The following is a 22,066-nucleotide window of genomic DNA, read 5'->3' on the forward strand; positions in this document are numbered from 1 at the left end:
GAAACTGGAATTTTTTCTTATTTTAGGCATTAAAGTTTGAAAAGCCGGTAAGATGCAATAAGGTCATGGCTTTAGAGAATCTGAAGAGAATTTTTGCCAAAAATTCCCAGAGCATTAGTCTATTGACATATGTTTTCACACATAAGCACACATCTTCAAGGAAGCAAATGCTTTGATTTATTTGTAAAAACTGGGTAGGAATAAAATAAATGAGAGGATTTTTGGTAAAAAGAAAACCTAAGACACTTGACTTGTTATCTATTTAGGAAGCTGCTCATTTATTCAGACGTTATGTTCAGCATCTGTTAATTGTACTCTTGCACTTGATGATGTCTGTTTTGAAGTGAAAGACAAGCTGTGAAATTGTTTTTTTTAATCCCTGCACTCTTCCTGGATCTTATTGGCTAATAAAGCTTTGGTTTGTTTTGAGGGAAGTGACAGAACCTAATAAAATAAAAACTGCATTACAATATCCATTCTAATCCTCTACCATCAGCAATCTATAATTTTCTGAAGTGAAGCTTCTGTTTTTAAGGCCTCTTTCTTTTGGATTCAGTTCATATCTGAAGACACACTGGTACAGCATAGGGCTTTCTTATGTTTTGTTTGCGTTCTGTCCGTCAAATTTAAGGAAAGCTAATTCAGGACTCAATGGAGGGCGTGACAAATTATTTACTCCAGTTAAATGTATAGCTGTTTATGACTCGCTTTTTGTTTTTCAACAGTTCTGATTCCAAAATGACTGGGGTAGAGACTTCAATTTTGCTATGGAAGTACCCTGCACTGAGAAGTGCTTTGAAATATTTTCGTGAACATTTTTTTTTTCTTTTACTGAATTATGACCTGTTGAAAAGTGACCTGCAGGCATCCAGAATATGGCTTCAAGATCAAAGGAATGTTGTGGTTTCCATACAAACTTAATAAGTAAATGTGTAAAGGGAATGTGAGAAAACACGTGTTCTTGAAAGGCCATTAAATGCACAGGAAAACATCAGCTGAAGCAAGATTTGAGGTTTCTCTCATTACGCAACTCAGACCTGATTTGCTGAAATTGTTGGCTTTTGGCTGTCTGAACAGTGAAATAGGTAATTAATTTCAAGTAGGTGTGTAAGTCAATTTAAATAAATGACATGCAAGGGCTTTACTGGGGTATAATAGTCTTAAGTACATTTTAAATGCTTTCTACAATTGGAGGATAGTTAGGTGTTCTGGTATTCTCACAGAATTTTTTTCATATAGGTCTTGATGCATGACACACCTATAGATAGAGACTGGTATAAACAGGTATTTTAGGCAGATATTTTGTCATTATTAGAATAAAATCTGAGTGTCATTACATTCCTTCCTCATAACATGCTTGGTTATATCAAAAACATCTTTATATCAATGTTACATCTCAAAAGTGTCAGGAAAGCAAGATGAGCCACACTGTGGAGGGCAGTTCAGCTATTGCAGTGAAAGCACAAGTCCCCACGGTCTTGTGTTCTGGCACAAACAAAAGGTGATTATTTGTTGTAAAGTAATGCTGAATAATTTGCTTTTCTGGGATGTGATAAATCTCACAAACTGGAATATCCCATCCATTTTGCCCCCGCCCAATTCCATGGGATGTGCGAGTTTCTTGAGTTTCTTCTTTCACTGACAACTACAAAGAACTGAACTATTAAAAAAGCCAGCTTTTAAGACAGTTACTGATAGTTATTTTGGAAAATAAGATGTTTAAGTTCAGCAAACTGTACTGTAGTTCTAACATACCTTTTATCTATTTAAGGTGAGTTTGGAGAAGTATGCAGTGGACGTCTGAAGACACCAGGAAAAAGAGAAATACCTGTTGCAATTAAAACTCTAAAAGGCGGCTATCTGGACCGGCAGAGAAGAGATTTCCTGAGAGAGGCCAGTATCATGGGACAATTTGATCACCCAAATATAATTCGCCTTGAAGGAGTTGTTACAAAAAGTAAGTTACTATTAATAGCTTTTTCTTTTTTTTCCCCATTCTGTCCCCATTTAGTATCAAAATTAAGCATTACTTCCACATGCAGTATGGGCTGCAATTCTCAGAAACTATCCAAATCATAATGTGGAGCGGAAACTGCAGAATTTGGGAACATCATAGGAAATCCATAGCCTGTTTTAAATTATAAATGGGTTTGGTGTGTTTTTTAAAAAATAAAAATCCTCCTCATTCAAATAAAGTCTTAAAGGTTTATGAAATAGCACTGTAGATTTTACTTACGGGCAAGTGGAACACGGTAGAGAAAACCATAAATGTAACTGAGTTGACAATGAAGTCACATCATCGTATCAGAGAGCAGCTATCATCTTTTGTCACAGTCACTAACTTTTTATTTAGCTCTGTTTTACTGATGTTGGTACCAGAAGAGATCGGTTTCCTATTTTAAAAAAATAAAATGTAAACTCTTTTGGACTTTTCTACACTTGCAAATGATTCACTGGTATTCCAGAATAATCTATGAAATATCTTACTTTTTATACCTGTTGCAGCTGTCAAGAGATATTACTCACCTCTGAAATCTAGCATTTTTAGTAGGGTTATTGCCTTTTCTAAAATGCTGAAATATCTAGTTATCATTTAAGTATTAAATAAAATTCATATTAACATGCATGTAATTTCTTTAATGCCAAATTTTCTTGGTAATTAATTAAAAATCTTGTAAGGTATACTCTTCTCAAAATTAGTTATTGCCTCAACTAAGCTGTGCTGTTTGCTGATTTGCATTACGTATTATTTTTCTTTTAAAGATCGAGTGTTACATATATACAGCAGTTACATCCTCTTCCTATCACAGTAAATGCCATAAACATTTTACAGATATTTCCTGTTTTCACCATGTTACAAGATCAAAAGCTATATTTGGAAAACACAACTTATTAGAACAAAGAGGAAATTATAGTTCTTGAATTCATGTCATTGGATGGCATTTCAATAGGTTTACAGGATCACAGAATCACAGAATCTTAGGGGTTGGAAGGGACCTCGAAAGATCATCTAGTCCAATCCCCCTGCCAGAGCAGGGTCACCCAGAGCACATCACACAGGAAGTTGTCCAGGCAGGTTTTGAATGTCTCCAGTGAAGGAGACTCCACAGCCTCTCTGAGCAGCCTGTTCCAGGGCTCTGTCAACTCTCACAGGAAAGAAGTTTTTTCTGATGTTTACGTGGAACCTCCTATGGTCCAGTTTGCACCCACTGCCCCTTGTCCTGTCACTGGACATCACTGTGAAAAGCCTGGCTCCATCCTCCAGACACTTGCCCTTAACTTATTTGTAAACACTGATGAGGTCACCCCTCAGTCTCCTCTTTTCCAAGCTAAAGAGACCCAGCTCCCTCAGCCTTTCCTCATCAGGGAGATGTTCCACTCCCTTCATCATCTTCGTGGCTCTGCGCTGGACTCTTTCCAGCAGTTCCCTGTCCTTCTTGAACTGAGGGGCCCAGAACTGGACACAATACTCCAGATGCGGCCTCACCAAGGCAGAATAGAGGGGGAGGAGAACCTCCCTTGACCTTCTAACCACACCCTTTCTAATACACCCCAGGATGCCATTGGCCTTCTTAGCCACAAGGGCACATTGCTGGCTCACGGTCATCCTCCTGTCCACCAGGACCCCCAGATCCCTTTCACCTACGCTGCTCTCCAGCAGGTCAGCCCCCAACCTGTACTGGTACATGGTGTTGTTCTTCCCCAGATGCAAGACTCTACACTTGCCCTTGTTGAATTTAATCAAGTTTCTCCCCACCCAACTCTCCAGCCTGTCTAGGTCTTGCTGAATGGCAGCACAGCCTTCTGGTGTGTCAGCCACTCCTCCCAGTTTTGTGTCATCAGCAAACTTGCTGAGGGCACACTTTCTTCCCTCATCCAGGTCATTGATGAAAATATTGAACTTGGGTCCCAGTACCGACCCCTGAGGGACTCCACTAGTCACAGACCTCCAAGTAGATTCTGTCCCATTGATCACAACTCTCTGACTTCTTCCTTTCGACCAGTTCCTGATCCACCTCACTACCTGACCATCAAGACCACACTTCCTCAGCTTATCTATGAGGATGCTGTGGGAGACAGTGTCAAATGCTTTACTGAAATCAAGATAAACCACATCTACCGCTCTACCATCATCTGTCCACCTAGTTACTTCCTCATAGAAGGCCATAAGGTTGGTCAAACATGACTTCCCCTTGGTAAAACCATGTTGACTGATCTTAATGACCTCCTCATCCTTGATCAAATCAGTCTCTTTGTGGTTCTAAATTAAGATGAAAAGGATTGTTTCTTTCTTCACACAGTATTGCAAGGACAAATTATTATTTAGGAATGTTTGGTAACTCGACTAACATAATCCATTACCTTGCAGACTTCTGGAAAGATATGGCTTAGTCTCCTCCAATGTTCTGTCAGTAACTGCTCTGCTGACAACAAACAAGAACATGAGTTAATTCTGACTGAGCAGCATTGGAGTTCTGTCTCAAGAGATGTAAATATGCAGGAAATTAATTTAATTGAGTTCTTTGCTTCATAATGATCTATACAGCAGGAATTAAATTCCACCAGTCTTCAGCAACAAAGGCAGTTTATAAACCAGATTCCAGGTATGACTAGGATCCAAATGGTGGATCTCCTAGTATATGTCTCATTTCTGCAAAAGGTTAATGGCTGTGATTTACGAACATTGTTTAAATCCAATTAGATGGTGCACACAGAGTGCAGTATAACATACTTGGCAATGGCATGATTGTTTTATCTTTGCCACATTTATAAATTTTCTTTCCATAATGTCTCATCATCAGTCTAGAAATAAATGAAGATTGCATTAAGAAAACAGAAACAAACAGATAAATCAGTGCCCCAACATTAGAGTATTTGTTACTGCTCTACAGGGAAGTGATTATAGACAACCGTCCTCATTAGCAGCTCTGCTTTTCTCTAAGGAGTCAACACTTTGTTTCTGGAATGTTTTCTTAGGGGTAATATAAAAATAGTAGGCGTTACTGTTATAGTCACACTGTTCTGTAAAAATATGCATCCCTCTCAAATATAAACTAAGAAAATTAATACGAAAATATTTTTGGGTCAGGCAAATTTTTAAAAAATAAAACAAGTACACAGCAATAATAATAGAATAAAAAAATACATGAGTTATCAACAAATTTCACCTTAAGGCATGGGAAGTGCAAGTTCTATAAAGTGTAAGGGACAAAGTTGTGCTGTGCTGTTCTGCTGCAGAGAAGAAGCTAGGAGGCAGTTTATCTTTAGGAATTTGCCTTGCGTTTGTACTGCCCTATATGTGGTAGAGAATAACATGAGTTCAGCTGGGAGAGGAACAGTAACTTTGTATTTCACTAAATCCTAAATCCTAAATTTAGGATTGTACAAGACAACACAGGCCAGAAATTTCCTGTAACTGAAAGGTGGTGCTGTAGAAGAGAGACAGAATTTTGTTCTAGCTGAATTATTTATGTAATGATAGCATGATTAAAAGGTGTTTTGTGTTAAAACTTGGATTAATGACAGCAGAAACTGTTTTTCTGATGTACGTTACAATTCCACTAACATATAAAGGCACATTGAATTCAGTAAATTTGATTCACAGACGTGCAATGCTGTTCTTAGCACGTGCTTTCCTCTTTGTAACCATTAGTCATTAACTTCTAGTGGTTGCCGATATACTGCATGAGATTGTAAGCAGTGCCTTCCATTACAGTGTCATTGACTATTGAACAAAAACAAACCAAAAAAAAGGATTTTATTGTAACAAGCAGAAGTGCTCTACTGAGCAATACCAAATCAATACCTATTGATTGGGGCAAAAATAAATTTGCCTATTCCTAACAAATGAGTGCTTTTATCTGATGCTACCAGCTAAGCAGATGTTAACTTTTAAATGATGCATTTTTCAGAATTGCTATAGAATATGTACTGCACAAGATGAAAAAATGCTGTAGTATACGTGCTCAGAAGTAGGTCTGAAACAGTTTTAATCTGCTTTTCTGATTGCTTCATTCTTTATTTGTTTTAACTCTGATCCCTAATCACAGAGAGCAGTAAGCAGGTAGAACAGTTGCTGTAGGACAGGCTTTCTGTTAGCGGAGAGTTCATTTCAAGGTCAATTTGCCAGGCCAAGGCAAGTACACTGTCACACAAAATCTGGATCCACAGTTTGCTTTTCTTGATAATCCGAAGTCATACAAGAAACTTTATTTCTGTTTGGTTTGTTTTAGCAACATTTATTCCATGGTTTGCCACAAAAGTATGCTTATTGCCTTGCAAATTCATGAGAAGTGCTGAAACACTTTATGGAAACCTTCATGTTTCCCTTTCAAGTCATAGTGGCACAGTGATTATTTTGGGAGCTCTTCTTGGATGTGTCAGGGTATGCTCAGCCAACTTGTTTGTCATTGTCCAAGCTGCTGCTATTTCATAAACAGGTACAAGAAAAGTATAACTTATTTCTCCAGTGTGAATATATGTAACCAGCATTGAGATCTGGGCTATATAGAAGTATTATGTGTCTTCTACATTGTGTTCCAGTCTGTGTTGCAGACTTGCCATGAAAAGTCCATGAAGTAAACTAAAGCTAAGCCCACAGCAAACACCTGCCAACATAACTATAGCTAGAAGAGACATGAAAAATTGGTCTCTGACTTATTGTAACCATAGTGGAACAAATCCTGAGCCAAACTGGAATCTATAGTGAGTTTAGCTTGATGCGGTCTTACACAGTAGTTTAAAGAATGGCCTTGTCAGTACTGTGTAATACTGTGTCAATACAAATTATTAATGCATGCAAGAACTGTATTGTAGTCATAATCTTAGGTTTTTTTCTCTCCCAGTCAAACTGTATTCCAAATAACTTTGAATTGTTAAAATTAATTTTTAAGGTAAGTATCCATAGGCTTCTTGCAATATAGGTTACCTTTCAAGAGCTGCTATTCAAAAAATGTCATTAATGTTGCTAGTACTAGGATATTTCTACTCATACATGCATATGTATGAGTATTTCAGATAAGGCATACAAACGATGATGCATGTCATTTATAGAATCGTAGAATCATAGAGTCATCCTGGTTGGAAAGGACATTGAAGATCATCAAGTCCAACCATAACCTAAATCCCCCTACCATAACCTAATTTACCCATTCAATGCTTAAATCATGTCACTGAGCACTATTATCTGTATTTCTTTTAAATACTTCCAGGGATGGTGACTCCGTCACCTCCCTGAGCAGCCTGTTCCACTGTCCAACCACTCTTTCAGTAAAGAAATTATTTCTAATATCCAGTCTAAACCTCCCCTGGCACAGCTTCAGATCATTTCCTCTCATCCTGTCATTATTCACTTGGGAGAAGAGGCCAACTCCCACTTCTGTACAACCTCTTCAGGTAGTTACAGAGGGCAATGAGGTCTCCCCTCAGCCTCCTCTTCTTCAAACTAAACAATCCCAGTTCCCTCAGCCTCTCCTTATAGGATTTATTCTCCAGACCTTTCACCAGCTTGGTAGCTCTTCTCTGGACATGCTCCAGCAATTCTACATCCTTCTTGTAGTGTTGAAGGTTGCTGCAAAAATTAAAGGGCCGTTATGGTTTCCTGAGGTTCGAATCAGTCACATACATATATTCTGTTTTTTCTGTTTTGCAGCTAGGAAGCTGTACATTATAACTGTCAACTCTGTTGCAGTATCTTTCACGGGATGATACACAATGAAGAAGAAGTATATTGTCAAACAGTCAAACAGCTTACGTCTTGTTAGCAGCAGCTTAGTCTGACCATGATACAGTATCTAACATATCTAAATTTTTATAATTCTACTTTTTAAAGTTAGGTCTGAGAAAAAGGATATTGCTTTCTTCAGGATCTTTTGCCTTCAGATGTCTGTATTCAGATGTGTAGGACCTGACTTTCAAAGAAATCGAGATGCTTTGATGTGAGATGTGCTTCTAGCAGAAAAATAGGTGACAAATACAATTCTTACCAACAGCTATAAAAAGATAAAGTCTTCCAGATAAGGAGTGGCCAGATTTTTTTCTTTTAAGGAAAAGTGTTGTCATCAATTTTCATAATTAGCAAAATTATTAACTGCAAGTGATTGCATTTCCATATATCTTCTGAATAAAGTATTTCTTCCTCCACCATTGAAGTAGAGCAGAATATGGTATGATAAAGAGCAAGATAGTTATAGTGCGTAGGGTGATATGTGAAGCGTTGGGGCTTATTTTTACATATGTAACCAGAACATTTAGTGAATAACCACAAGAAACAAGACTGCACTGTGCTGACAGGTTTGCTGCAACAACATGGCTGATCTGTTGTCTTTATAGGAAAACCACATGAGCAATGGGGAGAAAAATTACAAATGGCAATTGCAAGTCCAGTTGACAGGTAGTGGAGTGAGGGGGTTAGAGAGTGTATATAAAGCAATAAATAATCCAAATTCACAAACTGTGTTTGATTTATTTTGATAACTGCACATTCATTTCTTACTCTTTATACATGTATTGATAAAGTCCCCTTGTAACTTTGTTGTTACTAAATCTTTGCTGAGATGTGAGATTCTCTGACTGAAATGAATACCAAGACATGCTGAATTTGAGAATAATTGGTAATGATAGCTAAGAGAGGTTCTGCTGTGTTTTAGAGCCTAGCAAAATCAGTTTATATCAGAAGCATGATTTGGTAAGCTTGAACCTAGTTGTTAAATATTACCGTCCTCTCAAAATTGAAGCAGGGTTGTGTCCTGTTAAGAAGTAAATTAAATAAATGCTTAACTTTGCACTATCTTTCAACAATAAATCATTCCCTTGTAATTCACAGACTATACAGCATTGAGCTGTGAAGGACTCTTAGAGGTCATCTTGTCCATCTTCCTGCCCCGAGGCAGAATCAATTATATTTAAACCAGTCTGGATAGGTGGTTGCCTGTCCTATTCTCAGAAACCTTTCCTGGTGAAGATTCCACAGCCTCCCTGGGCAATCTGTTGAGTGTTTAACTATCTTCATACTTAACCTGCCCCGTGTTAAATTGGATTATGTTTTTTACTGCACCTTAAGGTCATTATTTTTTCCTGTCGGTGCTGAAATATTTTATGCCTTTCCTCTTCGCAGCAATATTTTACATTTGTAGACCATTATATTGTCTTTACTGTCTTCAGTAAATCACCCAAGTTCTGTCACGTCTTTCTTCATGTTATATGTTTGGTAGACCTTTGGTCATTCTTAAGGTTTTCCTTTGGACTCTATCCAGTCAATTCATTTATTTTCTAAAATATGGCTTTCAGAAGTGGATACAGGGGATGCTGAGCCTTACCTTACTCTACTAAGCAGGAAATAATTATTTTCAATGTAAACTGTGTTACTCATCTTAAAATATGCAATGGATTTCAATGGCAACCATTCTGGGGGGTTATTTTTATTTATTATTATCCATAGAAACAGCTGGCTGTCTTGTCTTTTCTCCAGGATATAGTTTTGTGATTGTTTACTGCCTTCTCCATGTATCTGCTTTGTCTTTACAGAATTGTGTTCTGTTTTCTCACAACTTTCCCTATCATGCCAAGTCATCTTGCCTTCTGAACCTACTAATGAAGAGCTCCTTCCATTTTGGTGTCTTTTCTCAGATTTAGAAACACACTCAGTTCCAGCACTGCAGTCATTCCGGCGAAAACAGTAGCAAAAGCTCTGGACCGTGCTGTTTGTAACGTTCCAGGCTGCCAGTGAACCACTGAGGACAGTTTCCCAGCTCTTATTACTCTGCCTGTGCAACAGTTACACCAGAACAGGAAATCATAGTGCCCTGTCTTGGGCATTATGACCAATTTGGGATTATGTGCATATAACCTTACTGTAAGGTTTCCTGTCTGTGAGGCCCATTCGTCACAGGCAGAAATTAGGCTGCTGTGGTATTTGCTCTTGAGAAACATGTGCAGGTTATTACTTACCACACTGTTATCTTCTAAGTATTTGCAAATGCTTTGATTAATTTTTTTCTGGTTTTAAGAAATGAAGTTAGTCTGACCAAGTATTCTTTCCTCTTTAATGCATTGTGTTGTGGTTAATGTAACGAGGCATAACTTGATCAAGTAACATTGAAACACTTGCAACTCTTATAACTGCCTTTTTGTTTTGATAAGAACATATGCAGATCAGCAGTAAAGGAATGAACGGAAAATCAAATTACCTTTACTACAGGAAAAAGTTGTTTCTATGTTCTGTTTCATCTTTTCAGTTAATATACAGACTATAGACAGAATTTTGTTATATCCCTCAGGGATCATCATATGCAGGCATATCCATCCACCTGTACTGCCCCGTGTTTCACTAGTAAAATACCTCCACAGGACCAGGAGCAGAATACTGCCATTTTTAGGAGATGCATCTTAGTTAAATGCCAGTGGACATGGCTTAATTCAGGTGTTACCGTGTCTGGTTGATTGGAAAACCAGGAAAGCCAAAACGCTTCAAAAAAATCGTACACCTATATTCATTGCAATAGCTGATCAAAATTAACCTGGAAAATGCCTGCTGTCTTACTAACTTCAGTTGTGCAAATTCAGCCATGACCTTTGAATGATGATACAAATTTTTTGCTTAATATAGCTTTCTTTGAAAGTGCCGTAATGGAGTCATTGAGTATGAAGTTGCAAACCATGTAAAAAATCAGGTGTGAATGCTAAGAACCTCAGAAGATGAAATGGGTTATGTATTTGAATTGCCAAGAGAGAATAAATAGAAGAAGCAGCAAGAACTGGAGAGAATATTGATGGAATTAGAAAATAGCAAAGTAATGAATCATTGTATAGACACGAGGAATTCAGTTGTTCATTTGGGGCAGGTTAGCTATGAAGTGTGGAAGATAAGGCGACTGAATTAGTACAGACAACAATAATAAAAATAAATAAAATTGGAAAAAAATTCTGGTTTGTTCACTGCCAAGAGAAAATAATTTTATTGAATGTGGCCATTATACGAAAGCATAGATGGACAGTTACCTGACACAGTGCATCCTAATAATTAAGTGGCCTTATCACACCAGGTTTTACTATCATGTTGTTTCATGTTCTTTTGAGTTAAGATGTTATGCTAAGACTGCACTTTCAGGGAGAAATCTAGATTAGATACCAAAATAACAAGAGATAATTCAATGTTTCTGTCCCATGGTGGGTGTTGGTTCTAGATCCATATCTGATACCAAGTAACACAGCTGCTCCTTGAGGTGACAAAGATGAAAGACATAATCATGGTGTCTTAACTCCCCATTGTTACTTTTTAAGAGAAACAGCTGTTATTTTCACTGGGTTAACTAAACTTAACCTGGTGAAGGTTAATATGTAAGGACAAGTTATGGTCCTTAGATTTACCAGATCTAGAGTGAGAAGGAGCCTTGTTATGAATCTCCTGTCACCCCAAAATAGAGACCATCAGACCTAGGGAACTACTGCTTCAGCAGGTAATTATGGTAGTGGTTGTTCAGATGTCACAAGTGTTTTATGGTAAAAACGTCTGCCTCAAGAGGTTGTATTGTAATCTTTACCACAACATAAAGGCTGATACCTAAATTTCTAATGGAAGGCAAGAAGCCTGAGATATCTTTAACAGCAGATTCATATGAAGAAGAATTAAAATATGGATTGGTATTTTTCTTGAATAAATGATCTGATACTGTATTTTATGGAAACTTGAGAGTTGGATGTGAGGAAAATAAACTTTTTAGTTATTTACAACATCATCTTCTTTCTGATCCAAGGATTGCTATAAAAAGCTGTAGTTGTAATGCTTTGGATGGGATAGAAAGAGAGTAGAAGAGAAAAGAAAGAAACTTCTTGAGTAGGAGATAATACCAGTTTGCTTTAGCAAATTCCAGATGGGCTTATCTGAGTAAGGAAGAGTTTCTCTTCACCCAGACACATCCTCCTCACACAGCAAAGCACATGCATAGAATGTTAGCAGCTGGGACACGTTTCCCATGTACAGAATAATTTTCCAGTGTACAGCAGTAAAAGCTGATGAAATTAAGACTTTTCAGTGATTAGCAAGAAATCCTTTAAATCTGCATATTACACAATGAAAATCCATTCAGACTCGTATGAGTTTAGTCTGTTAAAAAGTGCCATGTGTTTTCCGTGTTCTGCTCTGGAGACAAGTGAGAACTTTAATCACAGAATGATTTGAGTTAGAAAGGACCTCAAAGATCATCTAGTTTCAACCTCTTTGCATGGGCAGGGACACCTCCTACTAGACCAGGTTGCTTATGGCCAATGGCAGAGGTTTGCAGTGAAGACAACCCCCCACATTTTCCTTCCTGATCTTACTCAGCTTTGCAACTCCAGTCAAGGCAGATAAATTATTTCTGCTTTCACCATTCCTCTAGCACTGTCACCAACATGTGAACAAAATAATGCCATCATTTTGATAGAGATTTCATCTGTAAACTGTTTATTCATCATCTGTCCATTCAGCCCATCACTATGTTCTTTGTATATTCCTGACCTCCAAATTCCTTAATTCAGTTCCTCTCTACTATGAGACTTGCTGTATCCATTTCACTGACTATAATTATCTTTCTGATTCTTAATACATATATAGTTCAGGTTCCAGATGAGTAAATAATTTAGATGCAAACTGTCTGGGATCCATTCCAGACTTTTGAAGTTTTGTTTGGAAATGCAGTTTGCAAAAAATACTGCCTCTTAAATCTTACAGTACTTCACAGATAAACCTAGCCTTGGCACTGCTTATAAATCAGGAGCAGATGATAAAACTGTTAAGGGGGACACAGTTGAAAGAAAGAGGCAATGTGGAAAAAAAATATTTTTTAAAAAAACCACCATAATTAGATGGTGTGAGTTTACAGCTTATTCAGTTGAAGTTCTTAATATAAGAACACTTATGACAATCCTGTAAACACATTTTAAGAGGCAAATGTATTCAGTCTGGCATTCCAAAATAGATTTATGACTACATCAACTGGTAAATACTGTCATTTTTCTACTAAATGTTAAAAATTTAATTCCTTCTGAATAAAATGTAAAAGTAAAGAAGTTTAGCTTCCAACAACTTAATATCAGTATTCCATCTAGAGAAGGAAAGTACAGAAATTTCATAATAGTAGAAATCTGAAAAAAAAACTACTGTAGTTTGCAAATTCCACATAATTTATTTCCTTTCTTCCTGAAACAACATAATTTTTTTCATTTCTTCCTGGACTGACAATAGCTTAACCACTTTGGAAATTAGTTTCTACTCTTTCTTTTTGCTCTCGGCTGTAGCTGAGAACACTCTTTAGCATACAAACACAGTTTTGCTGTTTTAGGTAAGATTGGCAATTTATTTCCAATTTTCCAATTTTCAGTGAATGCACTGAAAAATGTGACTTCGTGGCCTATTTAAACACTGACTGCCCAGTATTCATCTTGCCAGAGTCACTGTTGTAAAACCTAGCACAGAGGAAGTTCAGAGGAGAGAGGTTTTACCTCATGGCATTCACCCTTAACAAGTGTTTTTTGAGCTTGAGAGAAAATCCTCTCAATACACTGATATCCACCAAGAGATAATTAACAAGCACAGCCAATTGTCTTTGGTCAGTAGCATTTTCAAAAAAAAAAAGGAAGCAGAATGCCTGTGTATATGTCAAAGCACATCAGCTAGATACAGGAGCTGCATACAAGCTAGCTTCTAATATGGGTTGCCTGGTGTGCACTGGGACATCTTCAGTGAGCCTGGGCATAGAGGTGTTTTCATCTTGCATATAGATTTATAAATGTAAACCAGTAGATAATACATTTCTAATCAAAGAGTTCATTTGAGGTTATGATAATTATAGCCATCTTCCTCCTTCTAATCTTGGCATCACTTATTTGCAGGAGTCACTTGGTGTTTGTAATGAAGAAGAAAAGCAGACCTTTCTACTTAATTTCCTTGATATTAGTGAAATGTGAATTGTGAGTGTTATGGATATGAACAGTGAAAGGTGAGTATAAACTCACGCTGAGTTTATACTCTACTTTTTTTTAAGGAAAAATTACTTTTTGTCGGTTGACTCTTTGGAACTTCAGCTCCAAGTGTTTTTCTTAACTGAAAACAGTGAGACTTTTCCAATGGTACTAATTGCTGTCTAAAAGCAGTGAGCGTTTATCTCCTGCTCCCTGTTCATACTGTTATAGACTAGCAAGGCTAAAAGAGTAGATAATCAGAGCTCTAATTGCAGAACTGCAGAATTTACAGCAGGCTGCATGAATACATTCATCTTCTAATGTCACCCATGGAAAGCTATTTCACTCATTATGTTAAAACTCTCTGCAAATTTTAAATATTAAGTAGAAAATTAACACCTGATCTACCTCTTTTTATGGAAATACCATGAAAAAAAAATAACACCTGAAAATTTAAAAGCCCCCGGAACTTCTCAACCATCCCGGTGCCAGGCAGACCCAAGGAGCAGCGGGGACGTGCCCCCCGCCAGAGGCGTCCGGGCAGGCCGCTCTGTTCTCACGGGCTGCAGCCGCCGCCCGTTCCAGCCCCGGGCCCCCCGTCCCGCCGGTGCCCCCGCCGCAGGGCAGGAACGCGCTGGTGCCGGAGCCGAGGGGCCGCCGTGAGCCCCGCGCTGGGGCGGTCACTGCTGGGGGCAGTTCTTAGCTTGCTGCCCGTCCTTCCTGCCTTGGGTCAGCCCTGCTGTTTTGCTTTCCCGTGTCCCTGGGCAGCCGGCCTGGGTTTGGTCTGTGAGCTGGGAATAATCAGCAGAAGGGCTGTGCTGGCTTAAAGGCGCTTTGTTTAGACTTACGTGGGGAAGAAGAAGAAACGCTTCCCACAATAGGAATGCTAAGATTTTACTCAGAATCTTTTCTCCCCAAATCACAAAAACTGAGTGATCAAAAGCTGACTGACAAGAAATTCCTATGGCTAATTATTAATGAAGTAATCGTTCTCCAAAATTATCATGTGTACAAAATGAATCACGAGGGCTTTGGCCAATATTGCGGGCTTTCTTTTTCACATTGTAAATGAAAACTGTAATTGTAAAGTATTTTGTTTCTAGCTAACTTGATAATACGTGAATGAGCATGAAATCCAAACATACACCAAAGCGTGCTTGGAAGAGCATTCTGGGTATCATACATAACTATTAACACATAAAAATTTCAGAGTCCTTGTTTAGCACTGTGCTAGTGCTATTTTCAGTTTAAGCACTGACTGAAGAATACTTATTTAATAGACAGCTTTAGCATATACAGATTGTTTTATCCCATAAGAGAAGCACAGTATTTCCCATTACTATTCCGTTAAGAGTACAAAGATGATTCAACGTAACACTTGTTATTGCTGTTAAAAGCCTTAGTCTTATTAGTGTTTTCACACCAGTCTTCTCAGCAACCAGAACTTCAGTGTGCATTGACATTTAACACATCACAAAATAAATGGCTATAGTGTTTGTAGAACACTGTTCAAGCAATTCCCTCATTTTTTTCCCTCAAATTGCCTGTTTGTCTAGAAGCAGCAAGGGAAATTAAATTAGATGTTAATATTCTACCCAAATATTCTGTAACTTCCATCAGTTCCTCCTTAGGAATTGTAAGCTTCTTGCAGCATTTGCTTTTTCTCCCAGAGAAATCATAAGTAAAGCCAAAACTTGCTATAATTGGGATTTGCTAAGATAGTCTCATTCTATGTAAATATTCCTAAATCTGGATTTATTCCTATCTGCCAATCAAGAAATAAGAGAATTCCAGCACTTCAGGTTCATAGTAAAGCACTGTCTTTCACAGGGATCTCAAGGTTAAACTCTTCAGGGTTGGAGACCTGAAGAACAGCTTTGCCCTATCAAGTGTTTGCCTTCTTCGTGTTTCCAGACAGACCTCGCAAATTTAAATCTGGAGCAAAGATTAGGGACTTGATATAGAAAAGCAGGCCTTTTAAAATATTTTCACCAGGAGCTAGATTATAGTGGTCTTCTTTTCAGAAATTAGGCCAAAACATGTGGTTGCTTTATTATTCCCAAACCAATAAAATTAAGGAAATTCAGAGTTTAAATCAAACTGAAAACAATAGAGCATGGAAATAAATAATTCATACACCTGAAATAATTGTGCTATCATGCGAAAACCTCACAGTGAAAATAAGCAAAGAAGTGTTTGTAAGAAACAGGTCCTTTATTATTGTTATTATTGCTTGTAATTGGAGAAGAAAACAAATGTTTTCTGACACTCAAGCCCTTCTTCAGATTATTTTGATAAGCCTGGGTGCCAGAAGGCTGCCCTGCTCTTCCCAAAAATATTGCTTGGGTACTGAAAGAGACAAACCTCTTCATTTGTATAACGTTTTCATGAGACCATCGCAACTCCAGCAGTGCTTATATCATGGCACTGACTCTGTCCCCATGCTAGATCAAACAAAAACAACGCTAAGTCTTCCTTATCCACTGGCAGAGGCAGAAAAGTAACAAGGGTTAACATTAAGGTTGCCTCATGTTTCATAATGTTTTTAGACCCAAGTTTGCTGAAGTACATCAGTGTTTTCACTGTACATGGCTGGTTAAACCTTAAGTCTGTTTTTGAAGGAAATTTCCATTCTTACTTGAATACTATATATGACTAATAAACAAAGGTAAAAAAAAAAAAAAAACAACAAAACACAACAAAACAACACAAAACCCAAACACAAAACTTTACAGTAATGTGTTATATTTTAAATGCAGGATTTTGCTGAATACTAAAAATTGCAGGTCAGGCCCTTCAAAATCATGGCACAGTCCTAGAATAACAAAACACTAAAAGCTGTTACAGGCTTTCTAACCTTTATTTTTTCTAAACATCATAGAGCATATTCATTTTGTATTTTCCTGCATTTCTACTGAAATTATTAAGGCTCTTTTTTAAGAAAAAGGCAAGTTACAAGCCAGCCAGAATGACAGAGTATACAGATGTTTGTCAAAGCTAGGCCAACACAGGGCAAATAAGTATATAGCCAAATCTCTTCTAAACCTGTGTGTTAAGGTTCTTTCATCATTCCTTCTGTCCTCCCTTTTGCTTGCCCTTTGATTTTCCACAAAGCACACACTTCCATACACATTTTTCCATCTTCCAGATATGCATATTTCTAGTGTTCACCTCTCTTCTAATTTTTCTAATAAGCATATCTGATCCAAAACTTTTAAAAAGAGCTCTTCTGGAGTTTCTAGTAAGTTTTGCCATTGTATACTGAAAACTGGTTCATCAACAAAGGTGCAATGTCCCTGAATTTCTTAAGAGTTGGACTCTACATGTGTGTTATTTCCTCTAGCTCTTAGAGCACAGCTACAGCTCAGTCATTTTGATTACAGCATTTTGTTATAAGAGGCTACTACATCCTGTTGTTTCTAGCGATGTAATGGCTCTCTTCAAGAGCAATCTGTGAATCTGGGGTCACTGAATACTCTGGAAGACTGCTGCATTTTTCAGAATAATCACCTGACTATAGGCAAGACACAATTTCAGTCTTATTGAGAATAATGGCACCTGACTTCTGAAAAAGGGCAGTCCTGCTGGGGGAGTTACGTGGTAGGATGTTACTCTTTCCACCCTTTCTGAAAGAGAAACTTTCTTATGCTGGATAACAGAAAAAAAATAAGAACTTTTGCTCTAAAATAAGATTTTTCAAGTGCACACAAGCTCTCTAAGATACAGCGAAGAGAGAAATTTTACGTATCTGTTATTCCATTTTAAGACTATTAGGGAGAAATGTAGGATGCAGTTTGTTCAGTTTCTTATGGAGCTTTCCCTAAAGTGAATTTTGATTGAAGGCAACTAACTTCCTCACAAATACTGAGAAGAGCCATTTAGTTTTCATGAGCCGTGCTTGTAATGTGGGGTGAACCAAATTCTTGTTTTAAATGCACAACAGAGTTTATTCTTAGACAAAATCACCAACAGTGCCTGTGTAACAGCACCCAAAAAATGAAGTAACTGGTTGTTCTCTGATGCATGATGATGCAGTTAAGTTAAGATCTTTCTTCTTCAAGCCACTAGCCTGACAGAATTAAGGTTAAATCTAGGCCATCTTTTTGAGCAAGATGCTGAAACCCAATGACATGAGATAGTGACTCGAGACAGACAAAAGGAGCTCTGAATTATTCCAATATATGAGCAGCTGCAACAAGTACTGAGAATGTGGGTGAAGGAGCTCATTGCAGCTCCCTTCTAAATGAGACATACAATATTCCTTTCCGTGGGTACATGTCAGGGACACAGTATATACACATGCCACATGCTATGACAAAAGTAATGCCTCACTACTGTAAATCTCTAATCAGAAGAACTAGCAAGAGCACCCAGGTTTTGTAATAGAAACCTTGCTTGGGTGATTATTCCCTCACAGAGATTCCTCCAAACTTCAATGTTTAGACATTGCTTCATATTTGCAATTGTGAAAATTCATTATCTGAAGAGGTTTTGCCAAAAAAATTCTTATATTACCTAATTTCTAGACCCTAAATGGAACAGAACAGGTGTAAAGATCTTCTGCTGGTTTAGGTGTTGGTATGAGTTCCTTCAGAAGAAATTCAAGTCTCATTGGTTAAAACTACTCCAATGAGCAGTCCTCAGCTGCATCCCTCCAACAGGAGGCTATATTTTGTTTTCCTGTTTCTTCTGTTCATATACCTTGGCATCCTGCTAAGTCACAGAATCATTGAATGGTCTGGGATGAAAGGGACTTTAAAGTAATCACCTAGTTCCAACCTCCCTGCATGATCGGGGACACCTCCCGCTAGACCAAGTTCCTCAGAGCTCCATCCAACCTGGCCTTCTCCATAAATTACATAATTTCCACTGTAGTTATTCCCTTGGAGATGTGTCAGAAAACATTTCTAACTTAATTAGTCAAAGTCTAATGATAAATGAAGATGATGTTCCAAGTTTTACATTGTCTGTATATTTGGGATATTTATTATTCTAATAGTACTTTCTACTTTGAGATTCCAAACTGTATTTTACAACAGTGAAATTAAAAATTCGGGGTGCTTTAAAATTTGCTGAGATAAAGACAGTTAAACACCTAAGAATTCTTGAAAGTGCATTCAGGAATGACAGTTATTTGTGAGTGCTCTGGGATGATGTCATTTACTCAAGAGGAATCTGGGGAAACAAAATTAGACCTCCCTTTGAAAATTTGCTGCTGAACATTAGAACACAAATTGCACTCTGGAAACCACAGTGCATTTTGTACAGGTTTTGGTTTTACTAGCTTAGGTACCCAAGAGCAGAATTTAGCCCTGAAAAGTTTTCACTGTATTATTTGCAAGGTAATGGAAATCTCTCCATGATTTGATTGGACAAGATAACCTCCAGAGGTCCCTGTCAACCTCAACCATTCTGTGATTCTGTAATTTCAATAGGGGTAAGCAGAGTAATTTTTGTTAATTGTTATTGTGCTTTAATATTTTATTATATGTATTGCAGAATATTGTTTAGTGAACTTAAAAGTAAGATTTTCCTAAGACATATAAATTATGTGAGTAGAAATTTAGGCATACCACTCTGTACTTCATCACCTCTGCTTGCATGTGGCAAAAAAGCTCTAAAATGAATTATTCAAAGCATATTTTAAGTCTCCAGATTAATACATTCAAAATAGCTAAACTTAACTGTATAGATCCATGTTGTCTAAAAGGACTGAAAATATCATCCAACAAATGCTTCTGATCTTTTTTTTTTTTCCCATTGCTAGTCAAGCCTTTTGAATTCTCTACAAAATCTGACTTCATAATTTCAAAGGTTTTTTAAGGCATTCCTCATTAAAACCTTCCATATGTTCCCCCATTTAAAATTATTATGTGTTGTACAGTTCCCAGTGGTCTAGGAAGGAAAAATAAATAAGATCATGTGAGAGAAAAGTTGACTGGTTTTCAGTATTTTCCAGAATTAGTATATTAAAAATAATTTTGGAAAAAGTGCTCTAACCCTCTTTCTAGTTTTCCTGAGGAAACACTAGTAACAGTAAAAATCAGGTTTTCTTTTATAATGGAGGGTGCTCGTAACCGAAGCCAGCCTTTCCCAGACGTTGAGTGATAACAATGGATAATTGCCCTATTCAGGAGCAGGAAAACTCTTTCTACATTCTGTTCTCTAATATTTCATTACTAAATATTACACTCCTGCCTTCATGAGAGTGCAGTTATGGGTGAAAATAACCTGAAGTCATTCTGTTGCTTCCTGCTACACTGAACATAAAAGCTCATTATCCTCTGACTCACTTCGCCAAAGCCTTCATCTGCAGAGTTCATAAGAAATGTCTCTTAACTGTATTTCACAGTCCCAGTATGAAAAGCATCCATACAACTGACTGTACAGAAATGAATATCAGTGGTTTTTACATGAAAGACACTAACTCTGTATTTTTCCTGTTCTTAACATTATAAACAAAATATATAGGAAAAGAATAACAAACTAAAGTTCTCTTTTGATGGTACTAAGAAAGGATGGTACCCATAAGAAAAAGTTCCTGACAGGAGCCATGACCTCTCTAGAATGTCTCCTTCTACCTTATTAAATTAAGCAGCCAAAGAGCTCCTTTTGAATTTCAAGTTGCTAGATGCCCCAAAATACACAGAACCTTAAATGGTCGATTCCACCTGCAGAAAGCATTGGATCAGCCTGAAGTATAATGAATAAGAAACAGCAACAACAGGGCTGAAGAGCAGTCTGCATCTTCCATAGGCTTTCTAACCTGCTTCGTCCAGGTTGTTAGACATGATGCGGAGTCTGTAGAAGTGTTTTCCTTTTTAAAAGCAAATCTCCACAGATTGCACTAAGGTCCCATACGTACAATTGCTATAGTAGGAAAAAAACTGCTTAATTTGTTCCCAGCATGGCTCGGGAACCCTGGCACAAGTGGAACTAGCTGATGGCCCTACTCGTACCAGTGCAATTAGCAGCTTCAGATCCCACCCCTGCAAGTCTTGTGGGGACTAGGGGCTGCCATGGGATCGACTCAAGAAGAACAAAGAAGCCAGCAGCTGGCAAAGAGGAAAGGGTAGGGTGTGGGTCCCTAAGGACTGCCAGTGCTGCTCTGGTTCTGTACTGCATATGTGAGCAAAACTGGTGGGAACGTTTGCATTCAAGTCAGTGGCTCTGAATGGGTATGTACTAACCCAATAAAATCGTGTTCAGTTTGTGTGGAAAATTCTGAGGGTCTTCTGCTTGAAGTTTCTGTGAAGTGCCAGCAGCAAAAATAATGAGTCAGGTTAATGTTTCTCAGCTTGTTCAGTCCCTGAGAGTTTTCAAGTGCAAGTGGGTTTGTTCCTTTTAGATACTTTTTTTTACTATTTCTTACAAAGAATCCCTCCCCATCTCCACTTCAAACAGAGGTTCACTCCACTCCAACATGGGATTGGAGCATCTGTCTTATGAGAAAAAGGCTGAGAGAGCTGGGACTTTTCAGCCTGGAGAAGAGAAGGCTGAGGGGACATCTTATTAATGCCTGTAAGTATCTAAGGGGTGGGTGCAAGGAGGATGGAGCCAGAGTCTTTTCGGTAGTTACCAGTGACAGGGGCAAAAGGCATAAGCTGGAACATATGAAGTTCCATTTAAATATGAGGAAAAACTTCTCTACGGTCAGGGTGATACAGCACTGGAACAGGCTGCCCAGGGAGGCTGTGGAGTCTCCTTCTCTGAAGATATTCAAGACCCCCCTGGATGCAGTCCTGGGTTATGTGCTCTGGGCAATCCTGCTTTAGTGGGGAACTTGGATGATCTCTAGAGCTCCCTTCCAACTCTGACAAGTCTGTGATTCTGTGTTCCACCAGTATTGCACTGGCTGCTTTTTCTGCCATTCTCCTCATCTGTCCATCCATTCACTCATCAGTTCACTACTTCGGTTGATCCACATGGCAGAACTTTCTCTATCATGTAGATCTAGGACTGTTCACCACGGTTCAACTGCTGCTAACCCTGGGCCATGGGATGTGCCTTTGCTGTGGGGAGAAATGGCTGTTCCTTCTGGCTGGCCATGGTGTCATGATGCACATGCTAATAAATGTGTGTGAGCTAATGTATGTGCTCTGGAGCTGAACTAAGCAGAAGTGTTTCC

At 38.1% G+C, this 22,066-nt stretch overlaps 1 protein-coding gene across 2 annotated transcripts in view; it reads left to right on the forward strand.

The window, feature by feature from the left end:
• EPHA6 (EPH receptor A6) overlaps positions 1 to 22,066 on the forward strand; it is a 491,879-nt gene that overhangs the window by 389,714 nt on the left and 80,099 nt on the right. For both annotated transcript variants that reach the window (XM_051635236.1, XM_051635153.1), the window contains one exon: positions 1,772 to 1,957. In XM_051635236.1, the coding sequence (XP_051491196.1) occupies positions 1,772 to 1,957 (186 nt within the window). The remainder of the gene's footprint in view (positions 1 to 1,771; positions 1,958 to 22,066) is intronic.

This window comes from Apus apus, chromosome 1 (genome assembly GCF_020740795.1).
Source record: "Apus apus isolate bApuApu2 chromosome 1, bApuApu2.pri.cur, whole genome shotgun sequence".
NCBI classification, from domain to species: domain Eukaryota; kingdom Metazoa; phylum Chordata; class Aves; order Apodiformes; family Apodidae; genus Apus; species Apus apus.